This window comes from Cadophora gregata, assembly GCF_030347475.1.
Source record: "Cadophora gregata isolate MNR1 chromosome Unknown scaffold_1, whole genome shotgun sequence".
NCBI classification, from domain to species: domain Eukaryota; kingdom Fungi; phylum Ascomycota; class Leotiomycetes; order Helotiales; family Ploettnerulaceae; genus Cadophora; species Cadophora gregata.
The window spans coordinates 1483976-1498818 of NW_026695924.1; the positions used below are offsets into that span (position 1 = coordinate 1483976).

Sequence of the window (14843 nt, forward strand, 5' to 3'; positions counted from 1 at the left end):
AGACCTACCTCCGGGAGAACAGGCATTTCCGTCACTACCCTTGACCAGGAATCCGATTTGACACAAAAGTCTGAATCTGTATAACCAGGAAAAATGAAAAGACCGCTGAGGTTGTGTTTTGAGAAACTTGATGTCGTTACATTACAATCTAGCACACAGCCTAGGAGGAGAGCCCGCCTCCGCGCACCCTGGGCGTGGATGTAAATCCTCTCTCTGTTCAGCAATTCGAGTCGCCACCGAGAATCCTTTGCATCCACTCTCCTGCCTTACCAAGCTGCTCCCTCCAGGATTGATATTCTCCACTGGCACAAGGTAACGCATAGAACCATAATTCTGCTCTGTTTTGTTCTATTCCATCTTCTTCATCAAAGCAGCAAGCGACATCAAAGATTCGAGACAAAGTCGGATTTGGAAGCCTTCCTGAGCCCGGAGCAGTTACTCCGGGTAACGCTAAAGCACGGTCACCACACCAGTCATTGGGTCGCCACGGAGGAGGATGGGAATTTTCAGAATCCCATGTTGCGCATTCCCCACCCTCCATGCGGTGATCCTGGTCCTTTTCGCCAGTACGCCAGGGTTGCTCTCCCCAGGTGGAGGTGGGAGGTGACAGGGGCGCGCCGGGGAGGACAAGCTCGACAAGACACGTTTTGCTTGTGAGAATGGGACCTGGATACCTGGCCTGGTCTCTAGGCTTCCTACAATAGTCAGCTCGGGAGCTCTGTCTGTTCGGACATAATCCTGCGATATGTTCGGCGTAGATGGGCGTCTGGCCCTGCTCTATCCTACTGTAGCATCTTCCAGAAGAGCAAGAATAATGTGGATTTCTTAGTCGTCTAGATGCGAGACACTGAACTGCCGGGCACACAGTGGCGATTGGATTGCCACAAAGAGCACACCTAGCCATTGTATCCATACCCATACCCATACCCATACCCATACCCATACCCATACCTACCTTACCTAGGAAGGGCATGGTGGGTAGGGAATCGGGATGCCTGCACCGCCAATGAAGGGGCCTGAAGCACTTCCCCTCCTCCCTCCCCTCTCACCTCCCCCTCTCCTACAGTACCAGGATCCGCACCTGCATCCACCAACACTACCCTACCCTACCCTACCCTACTCGACTACCTCATATGCGTCCATCCTAGATTTGTGTGCGGTGCGGTAGAGCAGCGTCATATTTCCTTGAGAGCTCCATCGCCAGCTTCTATCAGATGCATCTAAGCTCCTCCATCTCCTCCATCTCCTCCATCTCCTCCATCTCCTCCGATCGTTCGGGATTAGGGGTCCTGGCAATCTGACAAGAAAACCTCTCCTCATCATCTCTCGAGCCTCACTACACACTGGCGGCCTTCTGTATCATTCGCAACTTCAATCACCTTTCTACTCACCAAATCAAATCAATTCAATTCAATTCAATTCACATCAATTCCGCCCGATCTCGATCCCGTACACCTAGCCAACGCGGGCGGGGACGACTAGCCTGGAAGGAAATAGCAGCGGATACCCCTCCGGTCAACACGCTGCGCCGTCAAACTCTAACTTTCCCATCTGCTTGAAGAGTGCTTTTCTCCGCAGACACAGACATCAATAAGCATTCGTTGGTACCTGGCCATCCATATCTACCCGGCCTTCGACGTGTTTGTTCAGGCCCGCATTCTTGCCCTCTCCTACGGACTACAAACACACAACAACAATATCTGTGGCATTCCATCGTCAAGTGCCAATTCGTCCGGAAAAGCCCAACAAAGCTTCCGCCACTTCCTGTGAGCCAGACTTACTACATACGTATGGTACGCGATTAGTTGCTCCAAGATTCTAATTGAACGGCAAAGGTAAGGAAAGTCCCGCATCAAATGACGCAGTCTTCGACCTTCGCGCAAAGTACAGTCCCTTATGGCTAAACGATGCACCACCAGTCTTCTACTTCTACTGCTCAACAATCAACCGTACTTTCTCTTCAGCGACACTTGTGCGCGAGAATTGCACCTGCCTTCATTTGCGCTTACCGAGCATCCCCAACTAAAACCCCGCGAACATTGCGCCAACCTTTAGCATTGGATCGTGTACTCTTACCAGATCAATCTCATCTTCAGACTTCGAATCAATACCCATAGAATCGGAAAAGAGGAGCGAACAGAACGTCGAAAACCACCTACTCCTGCTTACCGGTTGGCGGTACAACCCCTTCGAAATATTTAGGGCCAGGCCAGGTGAATTGGGACCGAGGTAGCGTCTCCGCCTCGAATTTAGACTCGTGGTGGCCGTAAGAAGCAGAATCAACGCACATCTGCGAATTGTGCCTTCCATCCGTCCTTGTGATATCCCGAGAGCTCTGCTGCGTCAACCAACAAACGCCGAAATGGACTACAGTCTGTTCGATTATGCCGGCAATCCATGGAACGGGGCAACGAACAATGAAGTACTCACCCCGAACTTCTTCAATGGGTCGGATTATGATTTCAGCAACATGCTCAACTTCACCCCTCCTGCTGGTACCTCGCAAAATGCCATGCTTAACATGGCAGGCAACTTGCAACCCACCTCATCGAACATGCCGGGTGATTACGTTGGAGGATCTGAATATCCGTTCCCAAATCTTCCAACCAGCGCTTACCTACCAACGTCTGCTGCAGTGAGTACTGTGGCTCCAGCGAATACCATGGTTCCGGCAGATACCCTAGCTCCAACAGCTCTGGCGATCACCTCACAGAACAACAATCCAATGAGTATGCTACCACCTGCGGATGGCGGTCAACAAGGCAACTCGCAGGTCCAAGAGCGCAGTTCAAAACCGTCACTTGAAGATACAAACACTCAATCATCCGGCCAGAAAAGAGCCAGTTCATCCGTACCCAGTGCCAACCCGGATGTTGCCCCCGAACCCAAACCAAAGAGACGCCGAGGTGCCAGGAAGAAGGTTCGAACCGCGGAAGAACTTGCGATTAAAAGAGAGAATCATTTGCAGCGGAATCGAGACGCGGCGCAAAAATGCCGGCAAAAAAAGAAGCTGACGGAAGCGGAAAAGAAAGACCAGATGATCAAGGAGCGCCAGGACAACCACTTCGTTTGGAGCCAAGTCGCCATCTTAGAGGAGGAGCTAGACGCCTTTCAGACCTTCGCCTCCGATGTAGACAGTCGCTGTAATTCCGATGAGCATAAAGGACAGGCCAGAACCAGCATGGACAAGATTGTGATGCTGTCTGCAAAGCTACAGGAGCAGATCGATATGTGCAACCAACGGCGCGCGGATGTTGGCCAAGGGTTTGTCATGACAAGATCTTATGGCGGTTATGTGCAGCAGGATTCTCTGCAAGATGGTCCAGAATCCCTCCAAGACGGTCAAAGTCCAGCCATGTCACCACAAAACTCGACATATCTTCCAGGTCACGGAAGATCCAACTCATACGCCACTTCAAGCGTCGGTGACCAACCGACCGGTGGATCCAGGAGTCGGCCCATGACTGGCGACATATCGCAATCCGGGAACAGAATCAACACCGATTTTGCAAACAGTGTCAATATGTCCCGGAACGGGTCGAGTGGTTCTATCATGCAAGCAGACTCTGCAATCGACTTTAACAGCCCTGCAGGAGGTGCTAAGAAGGATATGTCGATTGAGGATGACGGCATTGGAAATCCAAAATATCGCAGGGACGAACCACTGCCTTCGCTCGAAACCACCAATGCGGACCTTTCCTTTACATTTCTTTCTCAATTGGAGCTTGGTGGTCCAGATCTGGCCAGTTAGTCGTGTTGACCATTTCGATCGGTGCTTGCGAGAGGATTTTTATACCACACCATAATTCCTGATCCACAACAGTGGATGAGCTGGCAATTTGGTTAAAAAGTGCCGAATGAATGATCGAACGGGCGAAAAACCCGTTGTGAAGGTTCCGCTGTGAAAACAAGAGCAGATCAGGTCTTGATCATCATGTATACTTAGCCTAGTGAACAGCTCTCGCTTGGTTCCCAAAAAGTACTTTTAGGAATGTACGTTTTTTTTTTCTCCGAATAGTAAATAATCGAGGGCGAGAACAGATGTGGGTATTGTACACAGATGTGAATGCTCTCCAAATAATAAATAGTCGAGGGCGAGAATGTGGGGTATTGTACACAGGTGTGGATGCAAGAGCTGTTGCAGTTGCTGTGTTGCGTTGTGTGTGCTCGTAGCAATATATCATATGAACAAGACTCGATACCAGACGTGGTGGTGACATGTCGTATTGTAGTAATATTTTCATTCCGATGCGATACGGCGCCATATTCCCCCCAATATAAGAAAGAGTCTCGGAAACTTGCCTCAACTTTTCCACTGGACAGAGAAGATTAAGTTGACAGTGTAAAAGGCGTGATTCTCGATGTTGATGCAGGCGGTGCGAAAGTCGAACTCGAGGAGAGAGGCATAAATGCGTGACGTGATGGGATGGCCCCGTGAGACGGGAGTCTTGACGACATGACATGACATAACATGACCTGAACCCGCGGATCTGTTCCAGTCCCAATTCCAGGAATTGTGAATGACCACATTTGCGCTTTGTTCCTCGCACTTTAGTATCCATTGCTTGTGGGACAGCTATTGTCATTCTTCAATACTGAGGACGTTTCGTTTCGCCAGGCTCTGATGTCTAGGTGATGTTGCTTGACGGCATTGTCGGCCTGGAGTTGGATGGGTGTTGCGTACTGGCTGGAAATCGAGAATAGAATGAACGGCTTGGATGGACCGTTGGGTTGATGGGAGTTGATGTCTAGTATCTGTGCCGCGACAGCGCCACTGAAGAGGATGGAGACTGGAGAGATTGAGGATTCATGGGGCTCGGACTTAGATCCGAGAGATTTTGGATGCACAAAACTCTGCTCAAGTTCGCTGATCGGTGGAAGTTGGTTGGAGGGATTTTCGAATATCTCATACGGATCTGGACCGAACTGGCTGCTGGCGGCAGGTTCCTATCCTATACGTCTTCTTGGATGCTAGAATCCAGTACCTTCAGTGTTGTGGCGCCTCCACCGTTGTTGTATTGCTGCTGCTTTCACTTGCTGAAGCGACTGGTTGTCGGTGGAAGAGAAGAAGGCTGGGAATACCTATTCCTTCAAATTCTGAAAAGCTGTTGTATTGACGTCTCTTGTTTGGGATGGCGGCCGAGAAGAAGAAGAAAGGTTGTCTGACTTTTTGAAAGATACATGAGTTCATCGATGTTGCTCTCTGATCTTCATACGCCGGTATGTTTTGCCCGTCGAGTCAACATAACGACGAGGAGACAAGCCTCTCCGGGAGATAGAGGAGACCGCAGTCACGCCGCGAACCCAGAACAGAATTGGCTATCAGTAAGACTGGCTGCCACTTCTTGGAGGGAAACGGTGAACCTGAGGATCGTCTGGATTCCAAGAGTCTGATATTTTGCTCTATTCTAGTGTCGTCAGCTTCATTGCTCATGAGCGAAAGAAGAGAAGAACTGATGCTGACTTGGTATTGGATGACAATTTGTTGGCACCACACTCACTTGCCGCAAGGCACTGGTCTAATCTAGTATCTGAGTAGGAAGCTGCCTTTTACGTCGGGCAGGTGAAGTAGGCGAAGTTCCTCCATGTTTGGAAGTTGCTGATATGTTGCAGAAAAGTCTATGAAGCTGGTCTCGTCATCGACCTAGAAAGACTGAAAGTGGTCGAGATGTGGTAGGCAGGGCAGGAGTAGGATGGGTGTTGCCGATTGAGCAACAAGTTATTTCGACACTCGGCGAGGTCTGTATCTCCTCATCGTGAAAATGGTTTCGTAGAAAGAAAATATCGGAGATCCTCATATTCCTCTCTATGGGATGTTTAGCATTTCGAGTGAACATGACCCATATCCAAAACCGAGCACGTTTTTGAATGTCACCGAAGTCGAATTCCATGGAGAGTAGAAACCAGAGCGGAGGTGTTTCCGGTGGAGATATCTCCGAGAAGCTGTAGGGAAGAGGGGACGTTCCAGTATAAGAGGCTTGCAACAAAGATCGCCGGACCACGTCCCCAATCACAGCATTGCGTTTGTGGCGAAGCCATGTATGACATACACAGAATTTACCAAATGCTACTACATCATTCGTAAGAATAAACAACCGCGTGACGTGACCCCAATAAGATAGGTTTCAAACCGTCCCAATTAGGGAATGGCAGGGGTGAAGTACACGATGATGTAAGATGTTTGCTCTCGCTTAAAAGTTGCACGAGGAAAGTTGTTCCAAAGAGCGGATGAAAGAACCGTACAAATGGAACATACCTGTTAATAAATACGGATCAAGCCAAGACTTGTCTCCGGTGCAGAAAGAGGAGCAACGGATTTGAGGCCCGGTGCAACAAACTTCTTTCTAACTTGGAAGTGGGAGGTCATGCTAAATGGAGTGGAAGGTATGTGAAAGGAAGTTGCTCATGCTCTGGTTTGCTGAATGGATTGAAATTCCGGCTCATATTCCTTTCCATAGAATGTGATGGACACGTTTTTGGGCTAGTGGGTTTGAAGTCAGATTGTATGTTTGCTGGAACTAAGGGCTGGTCTCCCTGTTCCTGTATTGATGTTGACGGTGGCCTTGTATGATGCAATAGATCGATTTGTTGTTATGCAATGGATGAGAAGGAAGATGTCGAGAAAGAGGAGCGGAGGCCGTGATTGTTCGCGAGGGTCGAAGAATCCGGGACCTGCTCGATGGCTGGCTGGCTGGCTGAATGCGTGCTTCCGTCCTGCAGAGGTGACAGTCCAGTGTGGTGATTGAGTTGCTCGAGGGGATGATCCTGAGGAGGAGCTCATCCATCGATCCAGGAGGATCATGTTCGGTTTGTACTGATGGAATTCTGTCCTGGTGGGATCTTGCGGTGGGCACGGTGGATACCACTTCGCCGTCGATCAATGACGAAATTCGCAACGACAAAACTGGGACGATCCGAACCTGCCATTATTGCCGGCCCTCTGTCAAAATCTGGTATAACTGAAATCATGAAAGGAAGGGAGAAAACCTGCAAGATAACTACCGATTGAATCCCACCGTAGCTCCCCGAAACTTTTGCGTCTGATATAGAGACATTTGGAATAGTTTCATGTTCCACCTCCCGGTCTGTTCCCGACCTTGAAGAGGGAGACGGAAGCCGAAAACAGCTCTTGGCGAATGGGCGATTATGTCCAGGTCACAACAACAATTTCCACTTAAAAAATAAGATAAAGCGAGTCAGATGCAGTTGACCATGATTGACACGGACTTAATAGTCATGGCCTTGTCGGTCCTGAACGCTGACAGCAATGACCAATCAGGACTCCGTTAAGCTGCAGTCAATTGCCTTTTGATTAACGGCCTCATTACAAAATAGAGTAGAGTATTCCTCGTATTAGGCTATTGCTATGTTCCATCGGCTCTGTATGCGTTGAAGGATCTATGAGCTGAAAAATACCCAGGGCCGGTGTCTGATATGTGATCTGTAATCATAAGTAAGTAAACTGGAGAATACTGAGATTTCTCCACAGCTGATGGTGGAGGCAAAATTATCTGGAGTCAATGGACGCGCATAGCATCGCAGGCGGTCATAGGAGACAGATTTGTACGGTATATAAAGACCAGTCTGCTCAAGGAAAATTTAAGGAGACAGTTCGATGGACACTTTTCTTCAATCTCGCCCACAATCCACTCGCAATGGCAAACTCAGCTGAGCCACCATTAGAGAGAAAATCAATATTGTAGACATCGATACTTTCCTGTCTCATGCTTATGATTTCGTAATCATTGGTGGAGGAACAGCAGGCCTGGCTCGAGGCTGTAGGTGGAATATGCTACTATACGAGCTGAAATAGCCGCCAAGCTCAAATCTATGAAGGTTGGCAGTCTCAGAGGAATTCAAGGGATTGGGATCCCCACGGGGAAATGTTGCGCACAGGCGGTTACAGTAAGGCGTATGATTGGTCAACTTTCAGCTTTAAGAATTATCATCACCAACTGAACGAAACACTCGAGCTATTTTTCCCCCACGAGTATCAGCTCTCTCGATATCCATCGTTTGAAGTGGAAGTGTTCTTTGTCCGGGCTTTGCAAGAATTTGTTGCTGAGGCAAGAGCTCTGTTAGATCCCTCGAAGCTTGGTAATCTCACTACATTCTGAATTCTTTTAAATTGTATAACTTTTCTCCTTCACGCATCCGAAACTTTGCACAAGGAGTTTTTCTCCTGGGTGCCTGACGAATATTTACTTTGTCGCAGTCGAACTTGCTCAGGAATTCGCGAGACTTAGACATTGTTGACATTGCTGACAGATTGCAGAATGAAAATGAGCTGTTCCAGACACATGAGAAGAAAAGATACTTGCACCTGCTGGTAGCACGACTATTCGTCGTGTCATACGAAACGTTTCAGCACACATGAGGATCAATGATCTTCACCAAGTAGCTTCTCAGCTTCTCATCCACCCCTTTCTGTCCACCCTCACCATGGCCATCAGAGCTAGTAGAAATTCGAGTAAAACCAGGAATTATGAAACCTCAACGACTTGGTTACCGTGAAATATGGGGTCACATATATAAATCATAAAGGTTACAGAAATTTACATCTAATATTAGAGCTTGAAGAAGAATAGACTAACGAGATGTCCTAGTTTGACGTGAGGGGATGCTAATTCCGTTTTCCAAATCGTCTCACAATCCGAGGTTCTTCTGGAACCTACAGTCCAAGATCTTTCTTCAGCCCCGGCACGATCGTGCCAAGATTGAAGTTCCAAACCAAAGCACTATTGTGTCCAGCAAACGCAGCACCAGACCAGTAAGTGTTTCTCTTTCCCTGAGCAGCAAGAAGCTTCTTGTAGAAGCCATTCTTGATATCTTTCGTCGAGACACGTAAGGCGTAAGGTCCATGGTCCGAAGTAAAAACGAACTTTGTCGCTTCTGCGGATCCAGGAGGAACGCCTCCAACAGCGGCAAGTGTCCCCAAATTCTTACGGATCAAAGCTTCACTGGATGCGTCAGTGTAGTTCAGGTCGTTGTAACCGATTAAAGTGGTGAAATAGCCAGGTGCGACTGTTGCCTGGATGGCTGCTGGACCCGGAATGACGGGCTGGTTATAGGGAGTCTGGACGCCAACGTTGCGGACGGTGTTGTTTAGCTTTGGGACAGTGGCAACCGCAGCCCAGTATCCCAAAGGAGAGAACTTGGAGAAGATATCTCTCTCGTCTCCTGAGATGTCGAATTTGCCAATGTTGCTCAGTGTCTGGGGGATGGCAACGAGGAGCTTCTTGGCGCGGATGAGCTTTTGTGGCTGGCCTGGTTGGCTGACAAGAATGACAACTGGCTTTCCAGTCTTTTCTGTTCGTCTGACTGATAATATTGTCGAATCCAACAATATACCATCTCCTAAGTGCTTCGCAGCAGCTTCATACAGGGTTCGTGTGTCCCCTGAAGCTGCAACGATGAACTTACCGAAGACGCTTTGGAGAAGTCCGGGACCGAGTCCCTTGATACCGTACAATGCTGGTATAGTTGAGATATCGCCTGTGTACCAATTGAAACTCGAAATGATTGAGAGGAGGGCCTCAAAACTGTACTTCTTTGCAAGTTCCCCAAAAGGCAAGAGAAGCTCTTCCGGAACTGGATCAGGGACGAGGAAGCCGGCATCAATCCAAGGGTACTTCGCCAGCACATTAGTGGTATAGCTCTGAGCTGCAGCTGCGATGGCTTGGTTTTGCGCTTGGGTGGCCGACGCGTTTTGTGCAGGAATGGGGAAGCCCAATGCGAAGTCATAGTTGGGGGTTGCAGGTGTCACTGAGGCCACGTCTATTGACATGTCAGTACTGGCTCTTTCAGTCCTTCTAAACTCCAAAATCCATCAGAATCTAGTCGCGAGACGTAGATCCCTTAATATTGCTTCACAGTGTCTAAAAAATCACCAAAAAAGGGGTGGGTATACTAACCGATGGCAGCAGTGCTAACATTAAGACGAGCAAAGTAGTCGGTGACAGCAGTTCTATTCTCGAAGACCACTACCCCGACATTGATAGGCGCGCTGTTAGGTGGGTAGAAAGTTTCAGCATCTGCTCATTCAAACATGTCAGTGGCTTGCAGCAACAAATTAAGCAATTATTAGACGTACGGCCACCAATCTGCTTCTTCTTCTCAATCACTGCGACTTTGGCGCCGGCGTCCTTGAGCTGAATTGCAGCATGGATTCCAGCGCTACCACCACCAATGACGACAAGGTCGACGTCAAGGACAACTTGATTTGATGCTGATGTTGGTGCTGGCTTCAACGATGATGGAGTTGAGGAAGGGACAATTGGAGGCGCTGGGCACTTCGGAGAAGTTAGCACTTCCTCGATTGGAAGTTCCTTGGACACGAGCGTTGGAAGTACTTACCCCGTCATCTTCATAAGTGGTTGGCTGTGCAGCAACGGAGCCGACCAAGAAGGCCAAAGCTGGCGATGTGAACTGTTTGAATCTCATATCTGCAAAAAATGACAGATCCTAGGATTGGGTGGATAAAAGAGTGACTGTTCCCGAAAAACAATAATTAGGGATGCAGAAGGAAACGGGGAAAATACTCGGGTCGAATGTCTTTATAGTTGATTGGCCCTTAAACACCTCATTTCTTCCACTTATGATGTGGTCAAACTCAGAGTTGTCGGATAGGCGGTGCGTAAAATTGGGTCAATCTCTCAAAAAACCTTGAGTCTAATCTGGTGTCAAGGACTCGGATCACCGGGATTGCACCACTTCATCTTTCTGCTTCGGATGGCGCTCGATACACGTCTTGACTACTTCCGTATTACTCACAAATTTTACCTCCCGGTGATAGCGAATTGTCAGTCCGTTCATTCCAAGTGCGAGTAGGCAGTTGACGGTTTCCACTGAAATGTAAACAAAAGAATTTAGAGGGTTTATACAATTAAGCGAGAACCTAATCCACGAAGGACAACCAACCCTGTTCTGTCATAAACTCCACCTACGGCACGTTGGAATTCCGAGGCTTTCACCTTCTCTCCCCCCCTAGACAAACGTCAAAGTTTACGCGGTAGGACTAGCTAATTAATTAACGGTTGTTCGGGACCGGAGGATGCAAGAATAGTACAGTAATACACAGGATTAGATGCTAATTTAATTCAAAAACCTTCTCTACTGAAACCCCCCCCCCCCTAACCCCCCTGATTAATCGTTAACTGGCTAGATGATCCTATCGCGTAAACTTCAACGTTTATTTAGGGAGGGATAGTATGTTTACTATGAAAAACCTAGAAATCTGATTCTATTTACTTATCCGCCACGCTGCCATCAGGATTACCCTGGACCGCGCTTCGGCTAATTCTAGCTAATACAAGAGCTGTACTTTCAAGAACAGGAAAAGCTGTCTGTTAATATCCCTCAAATTTTATAAACTAAGCCCTGTATCGTCAAACTACGATTCTCAGTAGGAAATAAGGGTTGTTTTCATGTTAATACTACGGTGAACCTTTTTGATGTTCCTCCGGAACAACTGTTATTACGCCCCGGGACCCACGGTAATCCTGATGGCAGCGTGGCGGATACTGGGCTGTGCACACTGAACGCAAGCAAAGCGGCACTTCGGGCGGCAGTTATTGCCCCTCCTCAGCTTGGTGGGCATCTGATCAAACCAGCCCAGAGTCCATCTTCCTGAATGCAAATGTTGCAGGATGGAGAACCATGTTCAGTCGATGTCCTATCCTTCAAAGCGTTCAGAAATCTCGAAAGCATGATGCATATTAGCGGATCTAGGCTCACGGCGCTTCCCAGCAAATCAGGAGCGGGACCTCGCAACCGGACAGGGGTTCCCATATTTCAACAGGCCCAGCGAATGATACAAGTATTACGAGTGCCGACCTCAACATATCCCAATGTCCTTTTTATCGGGAGTAATCCATGCCTACTCTATGCACGACCGAAAAGGACAAGCCCGAAGTCAAATAGAGCCGAAAGTCGGTTCCGCGTACAAAAACGGGTTGTCTGACTTGCATGTAAGGAACTCTCTCCCGGTACGATCTGGAAGACAGCCCACTGCCCAGGTCTGACTTCGTGTGGCTAGACATTACAAACTCAAATGCGATGAGCGGAAACCAACTTGCGCGAGATGCGAGACATTGTATATTCGAACTATTACCCTCTTTTTCGATTAAATCGTTCGATTAAATCGAAATAGCCTCTGGAACTCCTTCACAGCCTCAAACTTGGCTGGACTTTGAACAGGAATATAGCTAACCTTCATTCCCATCTTTTGACCAATCTTTTGACCCCCCTGGGAACTCTCTCTACCCAGCTCTATTTCACTATAAACTACTAGACTCACTATATCCAGGCTCTTCTCGCAGGCCATAGACCGAGATATTCTTGCTCGCTCTCTCATGTACGCCGAGCAAGCCCTCCACACAGCACCGATGTCCAACCATGCTGCAGGATATGAGCGAAAGTTTGCAAAGAGTAATGATGTGGAGAGCGGCTTTCACGCAGCAAGAGACCATCTCAAGAAATGGGCGAAACCCTTATATCATGCCGTAGGTACATGTGCTATGTTGCCACTGCAAGGAGGAGGCGTTGTAGTTACCGAGCTGAAAGTTTCTGGTGTGACGGATTTGAGGATTGTTGATGCTTCTGTATTCCCATTAATACTGCAAGGAAATACGCAGACCCTTATTTATGCGGTTGCTGAAAAGGCGTCGGATATCATTAAATCGGGTCTGCGATTGTGAACATAAGGCGCCGATGTGCACTCTCTTGGACGGCTACGGCTACGTAACCTGAAAACGGGTAGCTGCAGTATTGAACAATTTCCAGCAGCTCATTTCCAGTAGCTGTCATGCGATTGCATTAGAAGTCAGTCGGATGCTGCTACATGAGTCTCACTTGTCAGTAATATTGTGAGGATTTATACACAGACGACCCCCCCCCCCCCCCCACACGCCCCCCCCCTTGCAACCAATAGGGAAGTACTATCAATGCTACTTGCGGGGCACTTTGAGTACTTACGCCTGTACAACTCTCGAGTGTATTCCTAAAGGTTAGGGTTAGTTAGGGTTAGTTAGGGTTAATACTATCCCCCCCCCTAAACAAACGTTAAACCTCATGAAAACTGGACCTCGTGTGGGTAGCTAGCCAGGGCGTCTATCCAATAAGGATACTAACACTGCTTCAACTTCATCTCGAACCTTCTACAGCCACCCTTGCTTTTACGATTGACCAGAATTTAGCTCGTGCTCTGAGTATCGCCAGGGTCGTCTACCAGTTAGAGTACGCCTTCCAGGTGTTTAGCCCACAAAAGTACACCTTTAACGTTTGTTTAGGGGGGGGGATAGTACTAGTAGGTTAGTTAGGGTTAGAGCATAAGTATAGCACGGGGTCCCCTCTGGGGGTTTGCTAACCGGAGCGTGGGAGATATGTGATTTTATTGCTGTTTGAGCTATTGTACCTTCGCAATTGCTAGAGATTCTGAAGCTTTTGATTCGTCTGACCAGGGGGAGGCGTGTGGGGGGGGGGGGGGGTCGTCTGTGTATAAATCCTCAATATTGTCAAGGGAACGGAGGGAAAGCTCCGGGTCGCAAATCAATACAGTGTCGCTAAATGCAGTCTCTTCCATGCTCCCTTCGCTCGGCGAAGGTCTCAAGCCAATCAACTCTAGACTTCAGACAACTTTGAAACCACACTGAATTCAAATTCGGAGCGATTGGAGAACGTTCGATTAGATTTCATATTCAGTCAACAAAGGTTAGCTGTTGAGGAAATTTGATTGTACAAGAGATATACACAGCCCATGGAGCTCTCAGATACGGAACCTATTGTACACTTTTGATCCTGGGCACCAGATCGCTCTGATGCTCACTCAAGATCTGCTCCAGTGCTCCTTTCTCAATAATCACTCTTCCGAGCTCCAGTAAATCTTTCACATCCACATCCTCCACTAATTGGACCCTTCCTTCCTCACCGGCTGGCGCCAAAGCCGTGGCCAGATTCTCCCTGAAGCTATTCGTGATCAAAAGTGTCCTTCCGTCCTCTCGGCCCCAGTGATTGTGCGAGAATATATGCTTGATGAATAGAGTCTTCGGGTACTCAATGTCCATCCCATCCTCACATATTATAAGCTCCCCTCGTCTGTAGCGCCAGCTCAAAGCTGTTCTCCACGCTATATCATACATCTTCCTGGGCAGTCCTGTAGCGAAATCGCGAGGATGCGGTCCAAATGACTTTCCTCCACCCCTCAGCATAGGAGATTGCGCCGTACCTAAACGGGCCCTTCCACTTCCTTTCTGCGGTCTGATCTTGCGGTGCGATCCGTGGACTTCATAACGGGTCTTCACACTTGCTGTTCCTTGACGAGTTGCATCGCCCTCAAAGACCACGGCCCGGTGGAGGATATCTCGACGTAGCGGAAGATGCAGATGCTTACTGTCGTAGGATTCGAATCGTACGGGTTCCATCGTGGGAAATTTGTAGATGGTTGTGAGGACGGTTGGGTCTGCGATCATTAGAACGGGGTCTCACTTCTGGTTGACCACCTCGTACCTGGGAGTGAATATGTCGGATCCGTTGCAGTCTCTAGGAAGGAAGGATTAAATTCTTGTGTGAGGTTCGCTGGCATTGATGTCTCTGTTGCCATTGACCGTGAGAGTCGTGGTGCCAGGCATTGCTGTTGATTCAGTTGGTAAAGCTACAGCTACATTCTGAGGAGAGTACTTTACTGTAAGGGGATCTTTAACACCCGTTGGAAACGTCCTTATACTCCTAAAGCTCCTTGAAAAGCTCGGCAAGCCTTTAGACGCCATCGTTGATATGATCAGATCAATTGTGATGGCATCTTGAACCAGGAGTCAACAGGCAAGGTTTGGCAAAAACTCACGGAG

The 14843-nt window shown here is 48.3% G+C and overlaps 4 protein-coding genes across 5 annotated transcripts; 2 read left to right on the plus strand and 2 right to left on the minus strand.

Moving 5' to 3' along the window:
* Window positions 1–900: 900 nt before the first annotated feature.
* ONS95_000489 (uncharacterized protein) lies at window positions 901–4213 on the plus strand. The gene is made up of 2 exons (XM_058493644.1): window positions 901–1835; window positions 1920–4213. Exon 2 carries the CDS (start codon window positions 2363–2365, stop codon window positions 3749–3751), a length of 1389 nt encoding a protein of 462 aa, XP_058363844.1. The 5' UTR covers window positions 901–1835; window positions 1920–2362; the 3' UTR covers window positions 3752–4213.
* Window positions 4214–8561: 4348 nt separating this feature from the next.
* ONS95_000490 (uncharacterized protein) lies at window positions 8562–10805 on the minus strand. The gene is made up of 4 exons (XM_058493645.1): window positions 10357–10805; window positions 10094–10292; window positions 9915–10034; window positions 8562–9777 (listed from the first exon to the last, which is right to left on the minus strand). Exons 1-4 carry the CDS (start codon window positions 10441–10443, stop codon window positions 8672–8674), a joined length of 1512 nt encoding a protein of 503 aa, XP_058363845.1. The 5' UTR covers window positions 10444–10805; the 3' UTR covers window positions 8562–8671.
* Window positions 10806–12353: 1548 nt separating this feature from the next.
* Window positions 12354–12698, plus strand: ONS95_000491 (uncharacterized protein; the record flags this gene model as incomplete). Its single annotated transcript, XM_058493646.1, has 1 exon — window positions 12354–12698. One exon carries the CDS (start codon window positions 12354–12356, stop codon window positions 12696–12698), a length of 345 nt encoding a protein of 114 aa, XP_058363846.1.
* YML6 (54S ribosomal protein, mitochondrial) lies at window positions 12482–14810 on the minus strand. Of its 2 annotated transcripts, XM_058493648.1 has the most exons (5): window positions 14682–14810; window positions 14506–14629; window positions 13368–14458; window positions 12976–13303; window positions 12482–12837 (listed from the first exon to the last, which is right to left on the minus strand). In XM_058493648.1, the coding sequence occupies exons 1-3, from the start codon at window positions 14763–14765 to the stop codon at window positions 13779–13781; spliced, it is 888 nt and encodes a 295-aa protein (XP_058363848.1). In that variant the 5' UTR covers window positions 14766–14810; the 3' UTR covers window positions 12482–12837; window positions 12976–13303; window positions 13368–13778. The 2 variants fall into 2 exon arrangements, with proteins under 2 accessions (XP_058363848.1, XP_058363847.1); XM_058493647.1 differs by lacking the exons at window positions 12482–12837; window positions 12976–13303 and having other exon boundaries at window positions 13678–14629.
* Between the last annotated feature and the right edge of the window lie 33 nt (window positions 14811–14843).